The sequence below is a fragment of the Brienomyrus brachyistius genome, unplaced genomic scaffold (assembly GCF_023856365.1).
Source record: "Brienomyrus brachyistius isolate T26 unplaced genomic scaffold, BBRACH_0.4 scaffold98, whole genome shotgun sequence".
Classification (NCBI taxonomy): domain Eukaryota; kingdom Metazoa; phylum Chordata; class Actinopteri; order Osteoglossiformes; family Mormyridae; genus Brienomyrus; species Brienomyrus brachyistius.
In genome coordinates this window covers 449,435-476,956 of record NW_026042373.1, presented here as the reverse complement: position 1 = coordinate 476,956, position 27,522 = coordinate 449,435, and the positions used below count along the sequence as shown (strand labels likewise).

Genomic DNA, 27,522 nt, shown 5'->3' with positions numbered 1-27,522 from the left:
AGTCGCATTAGCATTGCACTGTTTAACTTTGCGCTCAGATTAAGGGGACATTGCTTGGAGCCGGGATGTAAGGATGTGCCTTTGATTAGTTATATTACTTTATTGATCCTATCAGCTGCTGTTGAAGCCACATCTGGCGTGAGGAGGGCTCGTTTAATTTCGGTACGCAGTTTTCTTCATCATGGGATTTAAATGAGAGCTCGCTGACAATCTGCATTACCTCCTTCACATGAAATACAGTAAAAAAAAAGAAAACACCTTTATGAAACAATAGAAATGGGATAGATTACATGCACATGAAGTTACTCCGACCTTCCCCAAATATTGTATAATAAGAAAAATGAACATAAGTAAAACAATACATACACTCCAGCTCGCTTCACATCAAAGAAGATTCTAAGTACCTTAATTACGTAACTCGGAAAGCACGCGGCACACATGTTGTAGACCTGTAAGTGTTATTGTTCCTGCCCATTGGAAGTGCTGAGAGAGGCTTCCTAGATTCAGTCATAATCCCATTACATCCCGTTATGTCCGCAGCTCACGTTTTGTTTTCACTATGGTGTAAATGGTACATCTGCAGGGTAGGCAACTCTCATGCATCTGGTGTGACACTCGCGATTTCAGACTCTCACTCTCACGCAAGAAATCTGTATTATTCCATTATAATCCTAAAGTTATCTACACCAAAACCATTGGGGTAGTTTGCAAACCCTACAGACTATTTACAAGGTAATAAAACTGTTCCATCCATGTAAATGTATGTGCATGCAAGCCCAGGTTTGTCTTGAACTGAAAGCCTCACGCCAGCCAGCTGACCGAAGTCGGCATCTAGTTCTTTGCTGGTAAACTCCTCTCCATTCGTGGCTGACAGTTCTGTAATACTAACTAGCAGTTTCCCCAGAACTATCCCAGGCTGGGCTGTGTCGGTATGGCATTAAAGCCCCACTGTTCTTGGGCTTGTCAGTCATTATCCGCACATCCTTGGGAAGGTCCACCTGACTGTCTGCACTTTTGAACAGAAGCGATACATATTTTCTTTGCTGAAGTGCACATGCTGTGTCCGACCCCTGGCGTGATAAAACATACCGCTAGATGAAGTGGAAGCAGGGATCCATCTTTATTTGTGTAGTCTATGGGAATAACTGGTAAACAGAATATACACACCAAACAGCAAATGGTGTTACTGCAGCTCAGCCCTCTCCAGGATCTGGGGTTCAGTCTAATTTCATCTCAAGAGCAGATGGGGACACGGAGGCCTGATGGCGTTTCCTGTGACTGCAGGCCGGCGGCTTCGTCCTGTGACTGCAGGCCGGCGGCGTTTCCTGTGACTGCAGGCCGGCGAGTTCGGTCCTGTGACTGCCGGCCGGCGGTGTTTCCTGTGACTGCAGGCCGGCGGCGTTTCCTGTGACTGCAGGCCGGCGAGTTTGGTCCTGTAACCGCAGGCCAGCGGTGTTTCCATGTGACTGCAGGCCGGCAGCTTCGTCCTGTGACTGCAAGTCGGTGGCGTTTCCTGTGACTGCAGGCCGGCGGCTTTGTCCTGTGACTGCAGGCCGGTGGCGTTTCCTGTGACTGCAGGCCGGCGAGTTTGGTCCTGTAACCGCAGGCCAGCGGTGTTTCCATGTGACTGCAGGCCGGCGGGTTCGGTCCTGTGACTGCAGGCCGGTGGCTTTGTCCTGTGACTGCAGGCCGGTGGCGTTTCTTGTGACTGCTGGCCGGCGGCTTCGTCCTGTGACTGTAGGCCAGTGGCGTTTCCTGTGACTGCAGGCCGGCGGGTTCGGTCCTGTGACAGCCTTTAGCTGCTGGTCAGCAGAAGGTGTGAGGTGAATAAGTAATGAGATGCGAGGCCCAGGGGAGACGTGACTCTCGGCGCTGCCACGCTGGGTGATCTGTGGTTGGTTTTCTGCCACATAACTGAGTCAATGCAATGGATGGCAATTCTAGTTATTTACTTTGCGTCTTATCTAGCTGTTACTGTCAATGGCCATTTTTCTGAGAGGTATCTCCTCTGACAGGTCATTACTCGGATTTGACTTTTACTCTTTTTGACTGTTACTTCAGTTTTCATTCTGATTGGCTGTTACTATGTATTTATTTAACTCTGAATGGCTTGTTCCTCTGAAGTGATTTTAATAGGAAATGGACCAACAGCAGAAAGGTCAAAGGCTCACATCTGTCAATAAACTGTCAATAATCTTGGCTTAAACAACATCAGAGCATGAATAATGAAATTTCCTCTATCTGTTTGCTCATTTGGAGATTTGCAGTGCTGGTGCTGTTAGGGTTACAGTGCCCCTGATATCTGTGGTGGGAGCTTTATAGCCACATGTCAGCGTGGATGCCAGTGTGAGACTGGTCAGATGAAGGCTACCCCACTCCACCTGTTGGTACCTTCTGGAAAATCCCTCACCTCATTACTTCTCCTGCCTCCTTTCTTCATCGATGAATACTTGGAGCTGTGCTGCTCCCCTGAACACACATTTCCCAAATGTGTTACTTCCTTAGAGGATACAGAGGCACCAGCTGTAGGGATTCAGCTCTCAGCACAGCAGAGAGCGCGAGTCACCTGAGAACTCACACTGGTCCCGCCAAAACTCCCCACAGCGCGGACAAATCAACCCTTTTTAGAAACAATTGGGATGCATTTCAAACCAGTCTGGCACCAGGTAGCGAGACTGAGCTGAACTCCAGATGCTGGTGTGGAGCAGAAGGTGTTTCTGTCCAGAAGGTCACCACTGTTACACAATGGCTACCGGATTCAGGGGTGCAGATATGTCCCTCAGCCTCGTCTCCACATCTCTGTTCCTCTGTCGTGTTGCTCATGACCATATCTGGAGGGAGTTGGTGCAAACAGCTTCATTGTGGGCACCTATCTTACCATCCCAGTGGAGGTAGTGGCGGTGGTGGGGTCGGGGGGGGGGGGGGGGTCCAGATGTGTGTGGGTCTTTGTCATGTGCTGTGTGTGTGAAATTGTGGTCTCCTGCAGCGTCGTTCACCCTCCATTAGGCCAGTGTTTCCCAATCCAGTCCTCAGAATGTCCATGCTTTTGCTGCAGGAGCTGGGAGGAGCAATGTGGATTCTCTGGCAGGGAGTTCGGAGGGAGCAAAAACACGAACCAGCTGTGGGACTGACTGTGGGACTGACTGTGGGACTGACTGTGAGACCGACTGTGGGACCGACTGTGTGACCGACTGTGGGACTGACTGTGGGACTGACTGTGAGACCGACTGTGGGACCAACTGTGGGACTGACTGTAGGACTGACTGTAGGACTGACTGTGGGACCAACTGTGGGACCGACTGGGACTGACTGTGGGACTGACTGTGAAACCGACTGTGGGACCGACTGTGGGACTGACTGTGAGACCGACTGTGGGACCAACTGTGGGACTGACTGTGTGACTGACTGTGGGACTGACTGTGGGACTGACTGTGGGACTGACTGTGAAACCGACTGTGGGACCGACTGTGGGACTGACTGTGAGATCGACTGTGGGACCAACTGTGTGACTGACTGTGGGACTGACTGTGGGACTGACTGTGGGACTGACTGTGAGACCGACTGTGGGACCGACTGTGTGACTGACTGTGGGACCGACTGTGGGACTGACTGTGAGACCGACTGTGAGACCGACTGTGGGACCGACTGTGTGACCGACTGTGGGACTGACTGTGAGACCGACTGTGGGACCAACTGTGGGACTGACTGTGGGACCGACTGTGGGACCAACTGTGGGACTGATTGTGGGACTGACTGTGTGACTGACTGTGAGACCGACTGTGGGACCAACTGTGGGACTGACTGTAGGACTGACTGTAGGACTGACTGTGGGACCAACTGTGGGACTGACTGTAGGACTGACTGTAGGACTGACTGTGGGACCAACTGTGGGACCGACTGGGACTGACTGTGGGACTGACTGTGAAACCGACTGTGGGACCGACTGTGGGACTGACTGTGAGACCGACTGTGGGACCAACTGTGGGACTGACTGTGTGACTGACTGTGAGACCGACTGTGGGACTGACTGTGTGACTGACTGTGGGACCGACTGTGGGACTGACTGTGGGACTGACTGTGAGACCGACTGTGGGACTGACTGTGGGACTGACTGTGGGACTGACTGTGTGACTGACTGTGGGACTGACTGTGGGACTGACTGTGAGACCGACTGTGGGACCAACTGTGGGACTGACTGTGTGACTGACTGTGGGACCGACTGTGGGACTGACTGTGGGACTGACTGTGTGACTGACTGTGGGACTGACTGTGGGACTGACTGTGGGACTGACTGAGACCGACTGTGGGACTGACTGTGGGACCGACTGTGTGACTGACTGTGGGACTGACTGTGGGTCTGACTGGGACTGGGAAACACTATATTAGCGAAGGGAACATAGGCTCTAGGGGCACTGCTTGAGACTAAATGAAATTGGGCGGTGAAGCTTCTCTGGGGGGGGGGCACTGGCGAGGAAGCTTGCCTGGTTGGGGGGGCACTGGCGAGGAAGCTTGCCTGGTTGGGGGGGCACTGGCGAGGAAGCTTGCCTGGTTGGGGGGGCACTGGCGAGGAAGCTTGCCTGGTTGGGGGGGGGCACTGGCGAGGAAGCTTGCCTGGTTGGGGGGGCACTGGCGAGGAAGCTTGCCTGGTTGGGGGGGCACTGGCGAGAAAGCTTGCCTGGTTGGGGGGGCACTGGCGAGGAAGCTTGCCTGGTTGGGGGGGCACTGGCGAGAAAGCTTGCCTGGTTGGGGGGGCACTGGCGAGGAAGCTTGCCTGGTTGGGGGGGGGCACTGGCGAGGAAGCTTGCCTGGTTGGGGGGGCACTGGCGAGAAAGCTTGCCTGGTTGGGGGGGCACTGGCGAGAAAGCTTGCCTGGTTGGGGGGGGGGCACTGGCGAGGAAGCTTGCCTGGTTGGGGGGGGGGCACTGGCGAGGAAGCTTGCCTGGTTGGGGGGGGACACTGGCGAGAAAGCTTGCCTGGTTGGGGGGGGGGCACTGGCGAGGAAGCTTGCCTGGTTGGGGGGGGGGCACTGGCGAGGAAGCTTGCCTGGGGCGTCACATGGGCTGTGACTCATACTGCCCTTCTGGAACCTTAAAAGAGAGCATGAGGCCATAAGCAGCAGGAGAGTCGAGGGGGTTCACAGCTATATTTGCAGTGTCAGCATACAACCTGACTCAGGAGCGATCTTACTGCCAGAGGGGCGCAGTGAGCCACAGCTGGGTGGTGACCCATCTTTGTGGGGCTCTTCACGACACAGAATCCCTGCAAGGACCTGGAGTCTCCTGCATGAAGAGACACTGCTTTTTGATGGTAGTTTCTGATGCATATCCCCTGGACCAGTCCTCACGCACACTGCATTCCCACTGCCCCCATGCACACTGAAGTGTTTCTGGTAATGAACAGACCCATACTAGTGATTTAATTTTTCGACTTGATTCTAGCTCTATAACACAATCAAGCGTTTCTCAGATGGCTTTTTCTAAGCCCAACCCCAGCCAACTGGAGCCGGGAGGATTTTGATTATGTTTGAATTATTACTGGATTGACAGCTGAAGATACTTACTGTGAAAGAGCTGAGGGTGAAAGCCAGCTCACCTGTGTGATCCCCTCTCTGAGAGAATGTTACTTTACCTGCTTGTGTAGGTGGACACTCAATGTGTCTGTTTATATGAGCTGAAACATTTTAGGTCATGTTGGTATTGTTAGTGCTATATGCGCTCTCCTGTCGCTGAGTACATTGTGTGTGTCACACTGTGGAGTGCAATGCGAAATCTTAACCCTGTGTATACGCAGTCGTCATCCTGTGCATGCACAGTCCTCCCCTGTGTATTTGCAGTCCTCCTCCTATGTATGCGCAGTCCTCACTCTGTGTATGCGCAGTCCTCACCCTGTGTATGTGCAGTTCTCACCCTGTGTATGCGCAGTCCTCTCCTTATGTATGTGCTGTCCTCACACTGTGTATGCACAGTCCTCACCCTGTATATGCGCAGTACTCACCCTGTGTATGTGCAGTCCTCACCCTGTGTATGCACAGTCCTCACCCTGTGTGTGTTGCTCTCAGCAGGACCAGCGTCACAGGCATCATGAGCAACATCTACGAGTCAGCAGCCAGCACTCTAGGCCTGTTCAGCAGCCCGTGCCTAACCAAGGTGGAGTTACGTGTGGCCTGCAAGGGCATCTCAGACCGGGACGCGCTGTCCAAACCTGACCCATGTGTGGTACTTAAGATGCAGTCGCACGGCCAGTGGCTGGAGGTAGGTGGCTCACTCTGACGGTCTTCTGTCAGGGCTGTTTCGCGTTTTCTCTCTTTTGTGACATAAATGCCTCTGTGACGTCATTCCCATTGTGTCATCGTTCTCACAGCTCCATCACATGACAGCTTTCTGATAGCCAAATGACATCCCCACAAAGGTTTCATTATAGGAAATCCCATTTTACTTTTTTTAACCTAAAGGTCAGTTTAGAGCTGAGAAGACTAAAGGTTTTGTGGTGGACAAACCTGTGTCTTGCAGGATGGGGAAGGGGACAGGGAGCCATCTGTGTCCTGCAGGGGCTGAGGACAGGGTACTGGGGAGGGGGTTTAATGGAAGCGGGTTACCATAGCGACATTCTGCCTGCTTACTGGCTGCTGGAGAGCGGGCTGTGTGCATCTGTCCTGGCGAGTCTCGACACACGAGCGGGCTGGTGTTGCGTGATAATGTGTAACTGGGGCAGTTGAGCCTGAGCACCATGAGCAAGCCAGTGAAGGGACCCAGAATTCCTTGCTTCCTCCCAAGGCACAGTTCAGCGACAAGCTGTCTGCCACCACAAACTCTCCGTTTTAATACACTGCCTTTTTGCCTAACGACAAACTGAAAAAAATGAACCTTCTTCATTAAGCTTAGGCTCCTGGTATGAAGCAGTGAAGGACATCGCTGATACTCTGAGTTCCACATGTGTAGCTTCCCTGACGCCCATATCCCTGAGTCTGGCTGTTCATGCCCCTCCTCATCCTCACCTGCAACTGCAGTGAAGGGAAGCTGGTATGGTGTTAAGGGACCTGCTGCATATATGACTGTAACCAAACAGAGTCCAGTGGGAATGAATGCCAGGCGTTTCACTTCAGGAGCAAGAACACAAAATAACATGCAGTGACGGCGGTCTGTCAAAACAGAGCCGTCGAACATCACTGGAGCACTTCACTGGAGCAAGAACACAAATAACATCTGGAAACAGTGGTGTGTCAAAGCAGAGATGCAGAGTATCTTCAGAGGAGCATATCTGAGGTTCAGAAAAGGAATTCAAAGCAGTACTGAAAGGCAGTGTGAGGACCTGCCTTATAGTGTTTCCTTACAGGAAAGTCCTACAAAGAGAATTTTACTGTTAGACACCGGTGTCTTGCTCCACCATCTGCACCTGTTCACTTTTAATTTTAAACTTAATTTCTATAGAACAAAATTAAATAAATGTCTATACGTATCACATTCTGCTTCATGAAAGAGGCTTTTGGTGGAGGAATAACAGAAAAGAGAGCAGTTTTACTGATTTACGCCTCAATACTCATTGCTGAACAGAAGGGCTTTTTGCTCAAGCCAGTGTTAAATTCATACTGCTTAGCTCATTCAGTATGTAGTCTATGGTGAAACACACAACCGTGACCTAGGGGTTCAGCAGCCCTTTTTCTGGCTGACATTCACTGCTGGCTTTCTCAGGTGCCCCAGAATGAAAGATGATGTGTGGAATGAGTGTCAGGATGGGGTCTGGCCAGAGTCACGTCGTGATAATGTCAGTACAAATGGCCCAGCTGGTGCTGATGTTACAGGCCAAATCGGGAGTGTATAAAAGATTTACACATTTTTTAGATTTTTCTTTGAGTTCAAGGTTAAACTTTCGGAGGTAAAAGATTAGCACTCCTGAGCACTGACCTTGTCACAGTGGTGATGTCTGCATCCATGTGCTCAAAGCCGCTAACATAAACATCACGCCTTGAGATTGGTGCACCGATTTAGGGGGGAATGTCTCCATGATCACAGGATTTTAGGAAGATAATTAGGGATTCCCTAAATTACTGTAAACACTGAAAAAAATGCAACAAGAATATTTACAGTTTATTCATTTATTTGCTAATTTATCTGTCTCTTATCTGAGGCCTGTAATATAATGTGTGTGTTGAGTGTCCAGTACATTTCCTTTACATGTCCACATGGTTTTAACTCCTGCCACCACAATTCCTGCACTGAAAAACAGGCAGGACAAGAAGAATCACAGCACATGCCAGATGAACATGGTCTGTTGCACAATGCTGCTAAAGCTAATCTGTCTTTATTTTTGCTGTCAGTGGTGGGAAATGAGTTTTTGGGGAAAAGGCACATGGGTTCTCAAAGGCGTTGTTTGAAGAGACACGTCTCCCACACTGTCCCTGAGCTGCAGGGAAGGCCATGGTCTACAGTTAATCTTCTATCTGAAGGGCTGGGTGAAGCTTGCTTTCTCTAGCTGCTGAAAAATCTTCCTGGCATCCCGTTACCCAGGTCATGCTCTCTGATGGTAGCCCATAGCCTTTTATTCGTTCAGTCATGCTTCCTCTCCATTTTCCATCAGCCCTTAAACTGTTATCCAATCACGCTGGACGTGGGGTTTGAGCTGGTACCTTCAGACGTGTGAGGATGTGGTCGATGCAGATTCCTTTGAGACGCACTGGGGAGGAAGGGTATTACTGGTGAATGCCAACAGATTGAAGTTGCACTTGGATGGAGTATAGTGCACTGGGAATAAGAAATGTTGTAGATTGAACTGACCAGATATTATAGATCAGTTTCTATTATATTTGAAACTTTTGCAGTACTTTTGCAGCAATATTTATAAAACAGTGAAGGGGTTCAAAATTTATCAAACTATAGCCAAACAGAAATTGCTATGTATCAATAGAGTCTGTCAAATAGGCTGCTTGTGTTGCCATGGTTTCTACCAACAGACACACAGCAGTGCAACAATAAAAACAATTAAAACTTTCCGGTTGAAAATATTTTTTCTGCACCTAATAGAATTTAGTTTTTGACACTTTGCTTTTCCTTCTTCCAGGTCTTTACGGGGGCATTTTCTCAGGATGCAGGTTTTTGTCTAAAATGAGCTTTAAGAAAATCTTTAAAATGTACACATCAATATTCAGTTTAAATTTTTTTTCCCCGTGTAATACATGTGAAAAATGTACATTTGACTTCCACGCATTTGAAAAGCTCTTTAAGTCAGTGAAGGAGGTTACCTGAAAGTAACATTGCGTTTATATGCACATCTAGGCCAGACCAGCAGGGTCAGACCGGTTTGATGTTGCATGTTTCAGACACGATGGAGCGTGGAGCACCGAGCACGCAGGCTGCTTATTCCATTATTTTAAAACTAATCATTAATCTTGTTTTCTTCAGTTGACATGTCACCGAACGTGGTGGAGGCTACATGGGGTCCTCTGGAATAAAATAAAATAGAAAACATAGTATTTCTCCATGGTTTTGCTGCAGGTGATTAAATGTGGCAGCTGCAACAGGGAATGTCCCCGTATGTTACACTTAACACAGACACCTTTTCTCAGCAAAGCCATTTTCATACGTTTCACAACCTCCTTTGAAATTTGCTTTATTCCCCAGGGTGCAATTATAGTGAAACAAATGCCTTAGCCTGTCGGTTTTCCTTTTAACGTAATCAGATTAGAATTATGCTTGTTTTATTATTATTATTTTGTGTAAAAAGCATAACGAGGATGTTTTCTGTTATAAACTGATGACAGGGTGACTAGTGGTGTCAGGTCTTCTTCAGGTTCTGCTGCAGTTTTTGGGTCTTGCAGCACGTCTGACCAACTTTAGCAGAATTGGAGATGACTGGTAGAGGGTTGTCAGACCGGATCTGATGGTGAGGCCTGTCCACTGGTCATGTAGAGCAGACAAGTTCTCAGGTTGGTGCTTCTTGAGGGCTCAGGTTTATGGAAGGTGTGACAACAGATTCTTTGGAGCACAGGAGGCTGTGAAGCGATTATCCGGCTGGTCTTGTTCCCGAAAGCCATAGCTGCAGTTCTGCACTGCCCCAGGGAAGTTGCCCCAACTGGAAATGAACACTCCAGCTGCAAAACTGCAAAGCCGGGTTGGTTGTGTAATTGGTGGCAAGCAGTCAGCTGCAGCATTGTAGCTACATCAGAGGAGGGATCAGCAGTGCTTTAGCTTGAGTGTGGAGACCTCATGGGATCCTCAGAAGATCACATTAGTCATGGATTGAAGAGTAGAACACTTTCAGAAACACGAGGCCAGGTAAGAGGGTCAGAGCCCCTGATGATGCAGGTGTCCCAGGTTAGAGGCTCAGTGCCCTTGATGATGCAGGTGTCCCAGGTTAGAGGCTCAGTGCCCTTGATGATGCAGGTGTCCCAGGTCAGAGGTTCAGTGCCCTTATGATGCAGGTGTTCCAGGTCAGAGGGTCAGAGCCCCTGATGATGCAGGTGTCCCAGGTCAGAGGCTCAGTGCCCTTGATGATGCAGGTGTCCCAGGTCAGAGGGTCAGAGCCCCTGATGATGCAGGTGTCCCAGGTCAGAGGCTCAGTGCCCTTATGATGTAGGTGTCCTAGATCAAAGGGTCAGTGCCCTTGTGATGCAGGTGTCCCAGGTCAGAGGCTCAGTGCCCTCGATGATGCAGGTGTCCCAGGTCAGAGGATCAGTGCCCTTATGATGTAGGTGTCCCAGGTGAGAGGCTCAGTACCCTTGATGATTCAGGTGTCCCAGGTCAGAGGTTTAGTGCCCTTGATGATGCAGGTGTCCCAGGTCAGAGGGTCAGAGCCCCTGATGATGCAGGTGTCCCAGGACAGAGGGACAGTGCCCATATGATGTAGGTGTCCTAGATCAAAGGTTCAGTGCCCTTGTGATGCAGGTATTCCAGGTCAGAGGCTCAGTGCCCTTGAAGATGCAGGTGTCCCAGGTCGGAGGTTCAGTGCCCTCGATGATGCAGGTGTCCCAGGTCAGAGGGTCAGAGCCCCTGATGATGCAGGTGTCCCAGGACAGAGGGACAGTGCCCATATGATATAGGTGTCCTAGATCAAAGGGTCAGTGCCCTTGTGATGCAGGTGTTCCAAGTCAGAGGCTCAGTGCCCTTGATGATGCAGGTGTCCCAGGTCGGAGGCTCAGTGCCCTTGATGATTCAGGTGTCCCATGTCCTGGGCTCCAAGTTTGGCTTCTTCATTAGAAGCCTCTACTATAAAATATTGAGCTGAATAAATGTACAAAAAAGTAAATTTTAAGATAAGAAATCTCCGTGTCAGCAGCAATCAGATACGACAGAAGTTGTGTCGTGTTTATGACAGTTTTTAAAATAAGAGGCACCCTTTGGGGATTCCGACTCTTTAAGTCAGATACTTCTTGGCAGCTTCTCTCTTTTCTTCACGCTCAATAAAGGATTTATTCATCTGCTGGTTGTTGTTGGACCCTCACCAACAGATGGCTGTCTCTTTGATACGCATCTTCCCCCGTATGGTTCTGTGATTATACACCTCTCTGAAGATTCTCCATCCATTAAAGGCTCCAGAATCCCGAACATCATAAGCTAGCTGCGGTGTGGGTAGTTGTAGAACATCAAGACCATCACCAGGGTCATCAGCAGTTATTGGGCTGCCTTTGTGTGATGGACAATGTACGACTTGCAATGAACCTCTATCAGTGAAACTTCCATGAGGTGAGGGGTTGTCTGCATGCTGGCTCGCTGAACCTGTCTGTCTGCATCTGTCTACATGGCCAAACACTGAACCTGTCTGTCTGTGTCTGTCTACATGGCCAAACACTGAACCTGTCTGTCTGTGTTTGTCTACATGGCCAAACACTGAACCTGCCTGCCTGTGTCTGTCTACATGGCCAAACACTGAACCTGTCTGTCTGTGTCTGTCTACATGGCCAAACACTGAACCTGTCTGTCTGCGTACGTGTGTGGGATGCAGAACCCTCCCAGTTCCTGGCTCTTTCCAACTGACTTTCTCCTCCCGACTCCCCTCTTTCTCTCTCCTCCTGACTCTTTCTAAACTGACTCTCTCCTCCTAACTCTCCCCTCTTTCTCTCTCCTCCAGACTCTCCCTCCCTGACTCTCCCCTCTCTCTCACCCCATTTAGTTCTCTCCCCACTTTCTCTCTCCTCCTGGCTCTCTCTCCTTCTGACTTTCCTTCCCTTACTCTCCCTTCCTCACTCTCTTCTCCTGGTCATCTCCTACTAACCCTTTCCCACTCAGCCTCCACCTTATCACTTAAAATATCTGGTGTATGTCCTGTGAAAGTCTGTCACTGATGCATGAGCTATGGACACCTGAAACCCTGTTTTCATCACCCCTTCATGTTCCACTTCACAGATAAGCTTAAACTGAGCTCACAGCTCCTAAATCCTCTTGGAACAGGATGTCAATGTGCAGCATATGTCTTCTCGCCATTGGTAAATACTAAATAGTCATACGAAAATACAATGACACATACTGCCTTGGGGGATGAATTGTATTTGACATGTCCAATGGATTGCAAATACAGCATAGTCTTTGAATGAGGAGAGATAAGGAACCACGACTGAGTGAACAGAGCAAGGAAACGGCGAAAATGGCGAAAACCCCAAATCATGGGTCTGTGCAAAACTTTGCAGCAGGTAAATGTCATGGACAGGGTGGGAAAGCCAAGGATGTGGACCTCTGATATATTTCTGGTCCCCTTAGACAGCAGGGGGCCTTGTAGGTGGCCTTTGCTCAATGCAGTATGGTCTGTCGACAGGTGTGGAGAATCTTGTCCTTATGCCTGTTTGAAGGACAGCCTGTGAATTCTGCTCGCAGACTCAGGCTGAAAGCTCACGGCTGAGAGAATGAGCCTTTTTCACCTCGATTTAATTACGCACCCAAGGAAAAGAAGGCCTGTATTTTTAGAAAGCTGCTTTTAATTGACGTCTAAAAAGGAGGAGAGTCGCTAAAGCTGCTGACAGGATGTAACACTGTCATGGATGAAAGGAGCGGGAACACTGCATTTTTGGCCTCTGGAGATCACCACTTTAGGCTTTGTGAGATCAAAGAAAGCTATATGAGACTATTCCAGCATATTCAGTCTTAGATTGAAATGTGACCTGATTATTACATCACTGTATTATGATGTCATCCATTCACACCACATATGGCTGCTAATTTTATATTTAAACACCAAGCACCAGCTAGACTGCAGAACACGACTCGCTCAGAGTAAGTGAGTGCAAATATAGTTCCACAGTCATCAGACTGCTGCAAATTATGGGACTTGTCTTACTTGTTGCCTCTTGAACACCTGTGGATGAGCTCTGGAAAGCCAGTTAACTTACATTCTTGTGTTCAAGGTCTGAAGAATTGTTTTGGGCAGAAAGACTTAATAAATCTTAAAGTTGCATTTGACTGAGACCAAATTTAAAACCTTAGTGTAAACATCTCTATCAGCCTGGCAGATGTATGTCACTTGTTGCTACTTAAAAAAACTTGATAAATTGGATGGGATCAGTGAGCTAATTACGTATTAGTGTCATACATTAAAATTCAAGTGCATTCTTGCCCATGAAAGTTCCATTTCCATCCATATTTTATTCTGGATAGGGTTATGGGGGCCTGGAACCTTTCTCAGACAGCTCAGGATGTAATGATGGAGTACGCCCCGAATGGGATGCCTGTGACGTAACGGTGGGGTACGCCCCAAATGGGATTCCTGTGATGTAATGATGGAGTACGCCCCGAATGGGATGCCTGTGACGTAACGGTGGGGTACGCCCCAAATGGGATTCCTGTGATGTAACGATGGGGTACGCCCCGAATGGGATGCCTGTGACGTAACGGTGGGGTACGCCCCAAATGGGATTCCTGTGATGTAACGATGGGGTACGCCCCAAATGGGATTCCTGTGATGTAATGATGGAGTACGCCCCGAATGGGATGCCTGTGACGTAACGATGGGGTACGCCCCAAATGGGATTCCTGTGATGTAACGATGGGGTACGCCCCGAATGGGATGCCTGTGATGTAACGGTGGGGTACGCCCCGAATGGGATGCCTGTGACGTAACGGTGGGGTACGCCCCGAATGGGATTCCTGTGACGTAACGGTGGGGTACGCCCCGAATGGGATGCCTGTGATGTAACGGTGGGGTACGCCCCGAATGGGATGCCTGTGACGTAACGGTGGGGTACGCCCCGAATGGGATTCCTGTGACGTAACGATGGGGTACGCCCCGAATGGGATTCCTGTGACGTAACGGTGGGGTGTGCCCCGAATGGGATGCCTGTGACGTAACGGTGGGGTACGCCCCGAAAGGGATTCCTGTGACGTAACGGTGGGGTACGCCCCGAATGGGATGCCTGTGACGTAACGGTGGGGTACGCCCCGAATGGGATTCCTGTGACGTAACGATGGGGTACGCCCCGAATGGGATGCCTGTGACATAACGATGGGGTACGCCCCGAATGGGATGCCTGTGACGTAACGGTGGGGTACGCCCCGAATGGGATTCCTGTGACGTAACGGTGGGGTGCGCCCTGAGTGAGATGCCTGTGGGTTTTTATTTGCTTAGTAATATTACTTTTTAAGCCTCTATGTTACTGAAGCTTGCTGAACAGGTACAGCTGCCGGAGGTTTCTCATTGCACATGTTCCCTGTTTGCACAGTGGGCAAAAGTTCAAAAAAAGCCCTGATCTCCTACCACCTGCACAACTTCTGAGGATTAAGGGGGACTCCCCGCAGACCTGCCTTCACTTAGGGGCTCAGAAATTTGTCAAAATGTGTTTCAGGTGACTGGGTTTTTTTTTGGGTCTTATATATGGCTTGGTGACTCCTTTCAGGATGTATGTTAACTGGCTTTTCAGGAAAGACTTATCTTCGATGTCCTCAGTGTCGCGGAATTCCACAGTAAGGGAAACTCTATAGCAAGACAAAGAAATGGAAAGATACATGAACAAATAAGGAGTGTTTCAGGACCGTACTTTCAGGACCGTACTGTCAGGACTGTACTCTCAGGACCGTACTGTCAGGACTGTACTCTCAGGACCGTACTCTCAGGACCATACTTTCAGGACAGTACTCTCAGGACCATACTCTCAGGACCGTACTTTCAGGACCGTACTCTCAGGACCATACTTTCAGGACCCTGCATATCATACAAGTAGGTTTTACGTCTCCAGCTTCCAGCAGCACTGGACATGATGTTGATAAATTGTATCCTACTGATGCTCAGGTTAAGTTTATGTCAAAAACCACATGCACAATGGTTTAGGACAGCAATAGGAGAACAGCATCCTCCCTGGACCCTGACTGTGAGAAACACCATTTAACTTCCATCATAAATTCCATGCGTGATTTTTGCTCATGCTGAAGATGTGTGTTAGTACCTTATCATGTCCGGAAGTTCATGTCATGAGCTGACGTTGAAATCCTGTGCCCCTCCAGGTGGACAGAACGGAGGTGATACGAAGCTCGATACACCCCACCTTCTCTAAGGTGTTCACCGTGGACTTTTACTTTGAAGAGGTGCAGAGACTGCGCTTTGACCTGTATGACATCAGCAGCACCCATAATGGAATCAGAGAGGCCGACTTCCTGGGGGCCATGGAGTGCACCCTGGGCCAGGTGGGTGGGGTCATAAGGTATTACCGTGTTCCCAGGTGGGACAAATAAGCACCTGATAAATACTGTAGAACACTTTGAATGTTCTAGGAGCAGTTTGGAGGAAAGTGTGAAACACAAAGGCAAACCACTATTCTTTAGCACACTTGAATGAAGAGAAGGTTCCCAGGCTACAAAAGATAACACTGAAAGAACAGACCAATTGTCTGTAGCTTTCTCTCTTCTGGAAGCTATCAGGCTCCTGCCTGTGTCCCATTTCCAAGTATTGTGCTGTGTCACCCTTTCTGCAGGCTGTTGAAAGTGAAATGCAACACTAGTGCAACAGCTTTAGCTAGTCCCAGAAGTGCTTCTGCAGAGCCCTCGATCGTAATGTGCTGCATGGCAAAAGACGACTGGACAAACATTTACACTGGAAGGTCTCCAGCTCCATAAGCATTCGTCTCTCATTCATGGCTCCTCTAGGATGTCCTTCATTATGGATGCCGTTGCCTCGAAGCCTGCCGGCGCTTTTTACCAGCGATAAACAGAGGACGGCCTGCTTCACACAAAGGACTTGTTTGGGCCGGGTATCATCGGAGAACAGTTAGGATGAGAAAAGTAGCTGGAATGAGATGGGGGAGATGGGGCATTCTTAATAGCCACAGCTGCTGGTATTGATCAGGATTAGTGGCCTGGATTTCTCTTGAAATGCTTTGTAAGTGCTCCACAGAAGCCTGGAGAGATCCACTGTGTCTGCTGAGGCTACGGCTTTGTTCTCCAGCAGCTTGAGCAGAACGATACACGGCTGTTTGTTTCGGTTCCAGCACGCTGCCGCTTTGCTGTTATGGCCACGCCCCTTTCACATGTGTTTCCACACGCCTGCTGCCCCCCCCCCCCATGAAAGCAGGTCACCAGACAGAAAGAAGGGACTGACAAGTCCCCATGCCGTGGCTCCCTGATTCTTAGAGTCAGTTCATCTCCTGAAACCCCTCTAGCCAGGCTGACTGTCTGCTCCCTGACACCTTCTCTCACTCTCTTATCGCCCCCCAACAGATCGTGTCCCAGAGGAAGCTTTCCAAAAACCTCCTGAAGCAGGGGAACACAGCAGGGAAGTCCTCCATCACGGTGAGCCTCTTTCACCCAGGTAGTCTGGACGGAATGGGCGTGTCCATGGCACGGAGGCCAGGTTCTGCCTTATGCTCTGCCTGCCGTATAGTCCATCTTCTAAAGGGCTGGGAGCCCCCCGTACTGCTGCCTTTTTACTAATGAACACCCAGTATGTTAGATCAAGTAGAAAATCAGAAATACAAAGACCTGCGTGTCTGAATAATACTCAGTAAGGCACATGCTCAGCCATATTAGCAAAGCCACTCGGATGATGAAAACGGGCAGTAATACTTTCCTCGAGGTTGACACTGTGTTCACACTGATGTTCTTCAGCGCTGTGCTTGGTCATCGAAGTGCTGTCACTCATAGCAGTACAGGACATTTGTATGACAATGTGACGAATGTGAATTCAGTGGAATGAAATAATTACCACTGAACAAGTCACTGGATGGTCTTTATGCTGCATTGTATCCATTGTTCCTAAATGCATTTTGATAAGCCCCCCCCGCCCCCCCCACCCCCCCAGAAAAGGCGGCTACATAAATGTTGGGGCTCAACAGCAGCCACAAAAGCAGCAAGAGCAGGAGGTGGAGAAACATCAGCAGGCTCTGGAGACTGAAGCAGCAGCGAGAAAAAGTGTCTCAGGGATTCTATCCCCGGATACCAGCCGGAGCAGAGCTCTCTGTAATCCGAGCACCACAGGAGCCGCTGTGACATTTGGAAGGAGGAGAGAGGGAGGAGAGGGACAGACTGATCCGAGAAACAAGCATTTAACAGGAGAGAGAAACGGCCAAGAGTGACAGAGCAACAAACATGGCTATTTGTCTCCCTTTTGTAGAGACATTTTATAAATTAAAGTCTACCGGCCCACAAATTCATTGCAATTTAAGTTATAGACCATATAATTAATTGTTGATACAATTACACTTGTCACTTCATTCATTAAACTTAATTTATAAGGAATCAGAAGGATCAGCTGCGGCTGAGCAGCCCGTTCCCCTGCGTGAGGGTTTGCCCCCGCATCTCCTGGTCCAGCTGCCAGACACGTCCCCCTCTAAATTCATCCATGTGCACCTTCACGTTCTGGGTTTATTCCGAGACACTCTTTGGTACGTTACGTCTCAGATCAGAGAACCTGATGTCACATGATTATTTTTAGCATTTAATTATTCCCCTGTTGCTCTGCTAACAGTTATATGGTTAGACGCAAACATAGAGAGTAAGGTAATATTTTATATTTTATAAGTGAACAAATGCAGTGAGGTTCTGGTTTGCTGTTTATGAGACACACTGCATCGCTCTCATTGTACTAGCCATCGTGTTTTTATTCCCACACACTGTAGCAGTACTGTCACTCACTGCACATTTATGTAATGTATGGTCTCATACTGTAGAGGGCACTGTACTTTTATCACTGTTCTTGGTGTTGTGACAGGAGACCAGGTTCTCTGTTTTACCTCTGAGATCCGCCACTGCAGGAGAGGGGTTCTTAGCCACTGGGAAGTACAATCACAATTCTGCAAGCTCCATTAACTCTTTGTTTGACATCCCACAGGTCATAGCCGAAGAGCTGTCAGGAAATGATGACTATGTTGAGCTCTCGTTCAGTGCTAGGAAGTTGGACGACAAGGTAAGATGCCACCTCAGTAAAACAGCGAGAAGAAGCCAAAATATATTGGTGTTCCTGGAGCACTCATCCATCTCAGCAGAGCAAATACAGCCTTCAGAGCAAGGGGTGGAGAGTCCTAATTGGAAAAAATGACTGAAGTGAGTCCAGGTTTTGAAGACCTTTCAAGGGAAGGACTATGGTTTCTCTGAGAGCTGTCTGTCCCTTAATGGCCTTAATGAGACTGTGTTGAATCGAGCCAATGTGTTGATAAAAAGTTTATGCACGTTTGCCGAGTCGCTTTAAACTATTTGATGAAATTACATGCAAGGATTACAGTGAACCACAAAAGTTACATGTGCCTTAGGTTACATTCATACTTATTTCCCTTTAAACTAAAAGGAACAAAACTGAAATTCCTCTGCATTCATTCCCACAAATCCTCACCCAGGGGAGCACCACAAACTCCACAGCAGTCATCCAGAGCTGCCCAGCTGGCCTTATTTATTTTAAGTGTGCTAATTAGTCGAATTAAGCTCAGCGGGGTTTTAATTAGCAAGGCGTTTGATGGCATGTGGCCAATGATCAGTCCCTCAGGGAAAGCAGAGTATCCCAAGAAGATCACAGCCTTGTTCTGTGCTTGTGCCTCTGGCTGCCTCTGGCTGGCCTGTGGTGTGGAACAGGAAGTGTGACTGGCTTTGCCAAGAGTGTAGTATCTGATGCTGCCTGCTGAGCCGTCCCACCCTCTCCTGTAGCTTTGAGACTTTTATCATGGATTTTTGCTGCGAATTACTCAGTTGTATAACTGGGTAAAATGGTCAGTTTCCTCTGGAAAAGAGTGTCAGTTGATCAGTGAAGTATAAAGGCTTATAATGAATTTGTACAAGTCCAGTAGGGATGCAGAGCTCACAAACGATTCCCCAGTACTGCTTACAACGGCCATTCCAGTCCTCAGCCTACACCACCTGTTTGTGGAGTGAGTAGTCCAAGCAATTTCTCTCCGTCAGGTTTTACTCCACAGCTCAGAGCAATGAATAATTCACTAGAGGGAAGGAATGACATCCACTTGTCACAGAAGTACTGGGGGGGGGTACTTCACTTCCTTACAATATATCGATGAAATGCTATTTTTAAATATTCAATGTCACACAGACTAGTAATGCAACACCAGAAAGTAGCCAGTGGACAGATCCATGACCAGTGGGAATTCATCTCATGAATTAACACAGGTATCCGCCTGGGAAAGACCCTGCACAGGTGTCAAAATGGTCAGGTTTGCAGGCGCTAGTCTGGACCTGGTTCTGATGTAATCTTGTTAAGCCAAAGCGCTTCCAGTCTGTCCGGACGGTTTTATTTGTAATCCAGTGTTCAGCTGATTAAGGTCATCGATTATAGAATGGAAAAATAATATTACTTTGTGATGTTTTTGGGTATTTTATTTTCAATATTTTCAATACAGTGACCTCCTCTCAGGAGACTAAATATTAAGCGCTTACAGCCGCCCCCCAGGTAACTAAGGTGGGTCAGCCATGGTTTCTTTCCCATTTCTGTTTTTCAGTCCATGGTTCTGTTGTTCTTAGGATTTTTTCAGCAAGTCGGACCCATTCTTAGAAATCTTCCGGATGAACGATGACACCACCCTGCAACTGGTGCACAGGACCGAGGTGAGATTCATCCTTGTCGTCAGTGACCAGCAGTGACCCCTCCCCAGTACCCCTGACCCGTGACAATCCCTCTCCAGTGACCCCTGTATGCCCCTCCCTTTTACAGACCGTCATGAACAACTTGAACCCAGTCTGGAAAACCTTCAAGGTCTCAGTGAATTCCCTGTGTAGTGGTGACCATGACCGCACACTGAAGGTAAGAGGACCGCATGTCACAGTGCTGCAATAAACACAGCAGGTTACTTTGCCAGGACGACCATGCACAGTGCTCTTCTGATGGCACCAGCAAGCTGTACATTCAGCCACAATTTTATATCTACTGATATATGCATGTAGTTGTTCAAATGATAACAATTATAATTAACTATAAGTAGTATTTTGCTTTTTGAATCTGCACTGTCAGCTTTTAACGAAGTCTTTCAATGTTCTCTCTAAATAAGTGTATCTGGGTCAATTTAATGTGATGCAGCCTTTTATGTGACCCGAGTCTCTGACATCACAGAGGTGTGCAAAAGAATCCATTGCACATCATGAATCGCCATGTGAGGTGGTCGCACTGCGGCTGTGACTCTGGAAGGATTCTTAACAGCCGCATTTGGATGTGTAAAGACCAGGACGTTGACACATCCATTCTGTAACATGTAGCATTTGGTTGATCATCGCTCTGTGTGTCACTCATGCTGACGTAAAGCTTGGGGTGGGGGTGGGGGGTCACTGTGTGTTTTCACTTTAGATGTCCCAACAGTGAGTTTAATACTTTTTTGATCCCCCACCTACTGGATTGGCCACTGACATCCGGGACCCCACAGCACAGCCCCCAGGCTGCATGATAACTGTACTGTTGTTTTCGCAGCTGTGACATTGGTTTGTTTTCATAAAGAGAGTTTTTGCTCCATAATATACAGAGAAATCACTGTGGCTTTTATTCCCGCCATGGCCTTGCAGGGGGCGGGGGGGACATACCATTGTGTGATGATTCTTAAACATACGTTGCTCAATGCTATTGATGAGTAATGGCTGTGAGTGAAAAGATGGATATTGCACTTTAATAAGCAGGTCTGCTGTGGTTTTGTCCTTATGGAGACCAGTGCAAATGACAATAACGGTATTCAAAGCAAGGACTGTCAAGCAGAGAAGGCAAATTTGGGTCTGGCCTTATAGAACAAATATTATCCATCCATCCATCCATCCATCCATGAATTTGCCCATCCTACTAGATGGCTACCTGACTGGTGTGCAAATGTGATAGCATGACAGATGAACGCTGTAGATTTTTTTCAGTTAATTGTTTCACGTTAGTGTAGATAAGCCTACATCTGCTACTTCTATTGCACCTCAACTTTTTATCCAGCAGTATTTTAGTTATTATGGCGACGTTGAGTATGAGTCAAGAATCAAGTTCTCATTCTCAAAGTCCATTTGCCACCGAGGCTGTTTCAGTGACATACCTAAGTAGCCAGTTATCTTCAAAGGTCTGAATTCCTTATTAATGCTTAAGTAAACAAAGAAAATTTTTTAAAAATTGACCACCTTATTAAAAATGGATAGTATTTATGGTAATTAGCAAATGGCTGTTTAAATAATGGCTCTGCTAACAGCATGCATTGAAAATTGCCAATGCGTTATATAGCTAGCTAGCTAGCTGTTACTTTTCAGGATGAACCTGAGAGAGGTGCCGAATATAACATAATATAACGTAATGTGGAGTTTTCTGAGGGAGGTGCCGAATGTAACGTAATATAACGTAATGTGGAGTTTTCTGAGGGAGGTGCCGAATATAACGTAATATAACGTAATGTGGAGTTTTCTGAGAGAGGTACCGAATGTAACGTAATATAACGTAATGTGGAGTTTTCTGAGGGAGGTGCCGAATGTAACGTAATATAACGTAATGTGGAGTTTTCTGAGGGAGGTGCCGAATATAACATAATATAACGTAATGTGGAGTTTTTTGAGGGAGGTGCCGAATGTAACGTAATATAACGTAATGTGGAGTTTTCTGAGGGAGGTGCCGAATGTAACGTAATATAACGTAATGTGGAGTTTTCTGAGAGAGGTGCCGAATGTAACGTAATATAACGTAATGTGGAGTTTTCTGAGGGAGGTGCCGAATGTAACGTAATATAACGTAATGTGGAGTTTTCTGAGGGAGGTGCCGAATGTAACGTAATATAACGTAATGTGGAGTTTTCTGAGGGAGGTGCCGAATGTAACGTAATATAACGTAATGTGGAGTTTTCTGAGGGAGGTGCCGAATGTAACGTAATATAACGTAATGTGGAGTTTTCTGAGGGAGGTGCCGAATATAACGTAATATAACGTAATGTGGAGTTTTCTGAGAGAGGTACCGAATGTAACGTAATATAACGTAATGTGGAGTTTTCTGAGGGAGGTGCCGAATGTAACGTAATATAACGTAATGTGGAGTTTTCTGAGAGAGGTGCCGAATGTAACGTAATATAACGTAATGTGGAGTTTTCTGAGGGAGGTGCCGAATGTAACGTAATATAACGTAATGTGGAGTTTTCTGAGGGAGGTGCCGAATGTAACGTAATATAACGTAATGTGGAGTTTTCTGAGAGAGGTGCCGAATGTAACGTAATATAACGTAATGTGGAGTTTTCTGAGGGAGGTGCCGAATGTAACGTAATATAACGTAATGTGGAGTTTTCTGAGGGAGGTGCCGAATGTAACGTAATATAACGTAATGTGGAGTTTTCTGAGGGAGGTGCCGAATGTAACGTAATATAACGTAATGTGGAGTTTTCTGAGGGAGGTGCCGAATGTAACGTAATATAACGTAATGTGGAGTTTTCTGAGGGAGGTGCCGAATGTAACGTAATATAACGTAATGTGGAGTTTTCTGAGGGAGGTGCCGAATGTAACGTAATATAACGTAATGTGGAGTTTTCTGAGGGAGGTGCCGAATGTAACGTAATATAACGTAATGTGGAGTTTTCTGAGGGAGGTGCCGAATGTAACGTAATATAACGTAATGTGGAGTTTTCTGAGGGAGGTGCCGAATGTAACGTAATATAACGTAATGTGGAGTTTTCTGAGGGAGGTGCCGAATGTAACGTAATATAACGTAATGTGGAGTTTTCTGAGGGAGGTGCCGAATGTAACGTAATATAACGTAATGTGGAGTTTTCTGAGGGAGGTGCCGAATGTAACGTAATATAACGTAATGTGGAGATTTCTTTTGATTTTCCAGAATGTGCCACAGAAGCCTGACTGGTGGATAAATCTTATAACACGACAGATGAATGCTGCAGATTTTATTCAGTTAATTGTTACTCGTTATCACAGACTGCTTAAAAAACCTAGAACAACATACGTTCTATTGCATCTGAAATGTTTGAGTTAAAGTCCAAGTGTGAATGGCGGGTGTGTCAAGGAGTGTTAAAGCCCTGGTGCAAGGTGACAGGCAATTTTATTCAGCATTACAAAATATTTCACATCACACCAACCATAGGCATCTCCAGAATAAATGTTAAAAGCCCCCTGTGAGAAATGGTTCTGCGATCTCTTGTTGAAAAACCAATTGAGTATAACTCCTGGAAAAAAAAAACCTAAGGTACTATTTCAGAAAGGAATATTCTGAAGGAGATGTGATCTCACATACTCACGTTAACAATGAATCAAATAGGAACTGCGGCAGTAAAGTAGTTTTGGTGCTCATCTGGTAGTCGGTCTGTGATCCAAAGATCTCTTAAGAGGAACTCGGTCTCATCAGGTGGCCAGTAGGGGATTGGCCTCCAAGACTTCATTTGATTGGATTTTGTGGAGCGGAACAGATGGAGCTGGCCAATCAGAGCGTGTTATTACTACCTAATGGGATTTAGTGGCTGATTGTAGGCTGTGAGTGTCCCAGATACAGATCTCTATGTCTCTATCTGCAGAATCTCCAAGCATTGAACTGGAACACTTAGAGAAGAATAAACAAATGCACACACTCTGCATGTCAGATTGGGCTGTTTTCTGAGGCTTTTTGAAGCCTGGAAGCCAGTAGCTGTTTTCAGGAGCCTAAGCAAGGGGGCTGTAATGGGGGGGGGGGGGTTAAGAAGATTCCAAGGAGCCCTGACTGGGTCATAAAATCTTTTAAACATAATTGTATTGGTCTGCGCTGAGAGCCCAAAATCCCTAGCAGCCCCCTTGAGTATGATGCATTGCCTAAGTAGGATGTTTGAATGTCCAGATCAATAACTGTGTAATAAAATGGGGGGGGCGGGGCAGAGCTTGTCCTGGAAGCTCCAGTAGCAAGGCAGGGATGGGCTGTAGACGGAAACCACAGTACCCAGGGGGAACCCCATGACAGCTCAGGGAGAACATGGAAACTCCACGCACAGAACCGCAGAGCAGTCAGGAACCATGGGCCCAGAGGTGTGAGGCAACAGTGCTCACCACTGCACCACCATCACAGTGAAAAATTAGTTAATAAAAAAAAAAAAGCCTGTTAACCCCTTAGATACCCTGAGCTTTACGTTTCCTCCTTGGGCCTTGCCTGATTTCCCCCGGTGGCGAGGGTGGCGAGCCCTGATAGTGAAGCACGGGTCGATGGAGAGCCGACAGCATTCCGGAAGGTGCCACAGAAGGCGGGCAGCCCCAGGGCCTCAGACGGATAGTCAGGGTCAGGAATACAGATCCTCCATGGGGTGGTCAGACAGCGCCTCCCTGACACTTACTCACAGGGCCCTAACAGAGGGACGTAAAAGACACAGTGCAGTGCAGACTGTTACATTTATGTCTTTTACATGCCCTTATATTATTGCTTAAATTCAGTTGCATTCTGTTGCTGCTTTTCAGTATGAACCATGACCTTGTGCATTGGCTATGCACTAACAAAGGAGTAACTATTGACTACTGTCGGTCAGCATTGTTATGGTTGTGGGGGCTGGGGGGGCTTTAGCCTAGATGATTGAAGGTGCCTCCCTTTTGAGGTGCTAAATGCCCATTTTTGATTCCCCTCCTCATTGCCCACCTTAGCCCTATTCCCCCCCCCCCAAGAAGCCTGTATGTGGCTCTGCTGACTGTACTCCATAATCATGTCACATGTAGCAGTCTGCGGTACGGTGTGCTTCATAAATATCTCAGACCCCACAACCTAATGGGGACAATTTGCCTTCTGCCTTGGCCGAAAAAAGTGGAATTGCATTCCAAAATGTAGGCTAGCATCAATTTCATTCTGATTAAATATAAAAGCCCCACTTTCCCTATTTAACCACACACTCTGAAACACTTTTACCCTCCTGTGTGGGGAGTTAGACAGATGGAAAGTGACTAAGAGAAGCTGAACAGAGGGACTTAGGGTGCAGTTTGCCGCTGCACTAATACCATAGCTGCCTTGTCCGCAGTCTGAACCCAGGTCTCACTCCAGTGATTTTCACATTCTTCTTTCTCCAGATAGTGGGTCACAGAGAGAGCACTGAAGGGGCAGTGGGTGTCTGCTGGTGACAGTTGGGGTGGTCATGTCTCCTCTGTAGTGCGTGCCCGAGTCCCCGGAGAGGGTGCTGTGTTTGAAGTCCAAAGTCACTTGTGAAGTACCTTGCACTGCCTAAGGCATCTCCATACGTCCTTCTTCAAGGTGTTCCCAAGGTCCTCAATACTCCTGTAACTCGCGTAAACTGTTTCTGACTGAAGTTGCATGCATTATTGCTCAAATGCAATTGCATTCTGTTGCCGCTTTTCAGTATGAATGGTATGAAAACCACAAATATTTTTTTCATCATCTGCAATTTTCTCTGTCTGTAATTATCAGTAATAGTCTGACCAAATCCATGTATTTGGCCTCTCTTGTAATCTCACTCTCTTCTCATGTGTGATAACCTGTTTGTTCTCATCTGTTCTCTTTGCAGTCTGCTGTTATCTGTAATAATTTCAGTCACATTGTCACTCTGGTGGTTCTGGCACGGGGACAAGACATAGTGCAGGTAGAAAAAGGTGGACGATCCAATGGTGGCTCATTAACAGAAGAGAAAACACAGGGAACACTACAAAACGGACCAGAGGAAAAAACCAGGACTAACTACAAAAGGTTAAGGGAACAAGGTCCAGGGAACATGGGCAACGAGGAGCAGGCGAGGAACAGGGCAACGAGGAGCAGGCGAGGAACGGGGGCAACGAGGTGCGGGCAGGGAACAGGGGCAATGAGGAGCAGGCGGGGAACAGGGGCAACGAGGAGCAGGCGAGGAACAGGGGCAATGAGGAGCAGGCAGGGAACAGGGGCAACGAGGAGCAGGTGAGGAACGGTGGCAACGAGGAGCAGGCGAGGAACGGGGCAACGAGGAGCGGGCAGGGAACACGGGCAATGAGGAGCAGGCGGGGAACAGGGGCAACGAGGAGCAGGCGAGGAACAGGGGCAATGAGGAGCAGGCGGGGAACAGGGGCAATGAGGAGCAGGCGAGGAACGGGGCAACGAGGAGCAGGCGGGGAACAAGGGCAATGAGGAGCAGGTGAGGAACGGGGCAACGAGGAGAAGGCGAGGAACGGGGCAACGAGGAGCAGGCAGGGAACAAGGGCAACGAGGAGCAGGCGGGGAACAAGGGCAATGAGGAGCAGGCGAGGAACGGGGCAACGAGGAGCAGGCGAGGAACAGGGGCAACGAGGAGCAGGCGAGGAACGGGGGCAACGAGGAGCAGGCAGGGAACAGGGGCAACGAGGAGTAGGCGGGGAACAGGGGCAACGAGGAGCAGGTGGAGAACAGGGGCAATGATGAGCAGGTGAGGAACAGGGCAACGAGGAACAGGCGGGGAACAGGGGCAACGAGGAGCTGGCGAGGAACAGGGCAACGAGGAGCAGGCGAGGAACAGGGCAACGAGGAGCAGGTGAGGAACAGGGCAACGAGGAGCAGGCGAGGAACAGGGCAACGAGGAGCAGGCGGGGAACAGGGGCAACGACGAGCAGGCGGGGAACAGGGGCAGTGAGGAGCAGGCAGGGAACAGGGGCAACGACGAGCAGGCGGGGAACAGGGCAACGAGGAGCAGGCGAGGAACAGGGCAACGAGGAGCAGGCGGGGAACAGGGGCAACGACGAGCAGGCGGGGAACAGGGCAACGAGGAGCAGGCGAGGAACAGGGTACAAATAATAAGTGGCATCTGCTGGCCAAACGGGGGGGAGAACATGAAACACTCGGACAGAGGGGTGCCAACCCTGACAAACGTTTGATTTCTGAATGAATGAATGAATGAATGACATGTCCTGGATGCTGCTGTGGCCCATCTGTGAGCCCTGTGGCCTAACAGCTCTGACATCGCGGACTTCTTCCCTACCTGTGATGTCTCCTCGTGTCATGCGAGTTTCTTCTGCTCACTTCCGTTTTCTGCAGCAGGCAAACTGTCGTCGCTGAATTGCCCGTAGTGTCTAATTGTGTGTCTTGCAGTTGGCATCCTGTCTGAGGTGTTGCTTTCCTGCTACCCTGTACTAGATCTGGAAATGAATGGATGATATGTCATGCGTCACTGCCTTAGTAGTTAGCTGTTAGCTGTTAGGTATTAGGTATCATTGTCTTGCCTAATGACCTTAGTCAGCCTGCTGGAGAAGCTCAGACTTCTTGATGTATAATGTTTCAGAGACC

The 27,522-nt window shown here is 48.3% G+C and overlaps 1 protein-coding gene across 1 annotated transcript in view; it reads left to right on the top strand.

The window, feature by feature from the left end:
* LOC125727481 (copine-4) overlaps nucleotides 1-27,522 on the top strand; it is a 42,708-nt gene that overhangs the window by 1,243 nt on the left and 13,943 nt on the right. Inside the window, exons 2-7 of the mRNA XM_049004244.1 lie at nucleotides 6,059-6,251; nucleotides 15,417-15,596; nucleotides 16,626-16,697; nucleotides 18,235-18,309; nucleotides 19,866-19,949; nucleotides 20,056-20,145. Of these exons, the coding sequence (XP_048860201.1) occupies nucleotides 6,081-6,251; nucleotides 15,417-15,596; nucleotides 16,626-16,697; nucleotides 18,235-18,309; nucleotides 19,866-19,949; nucleotides 20,056-20,145 (672 nt within the window). The 5' untranslated portion in view covers nucleotides 6,059-6,080. The remainder of the gene's footprint in view (nucleotides 1-6,058; nucleotides 6,252-15,416; nucleotides 15,597-16,625; nucleotides 16,698-18,234; nucleotides 18,310-19,865; nucleotides 19,950-20,055; nucleotides 20,146-27,522) is intronic.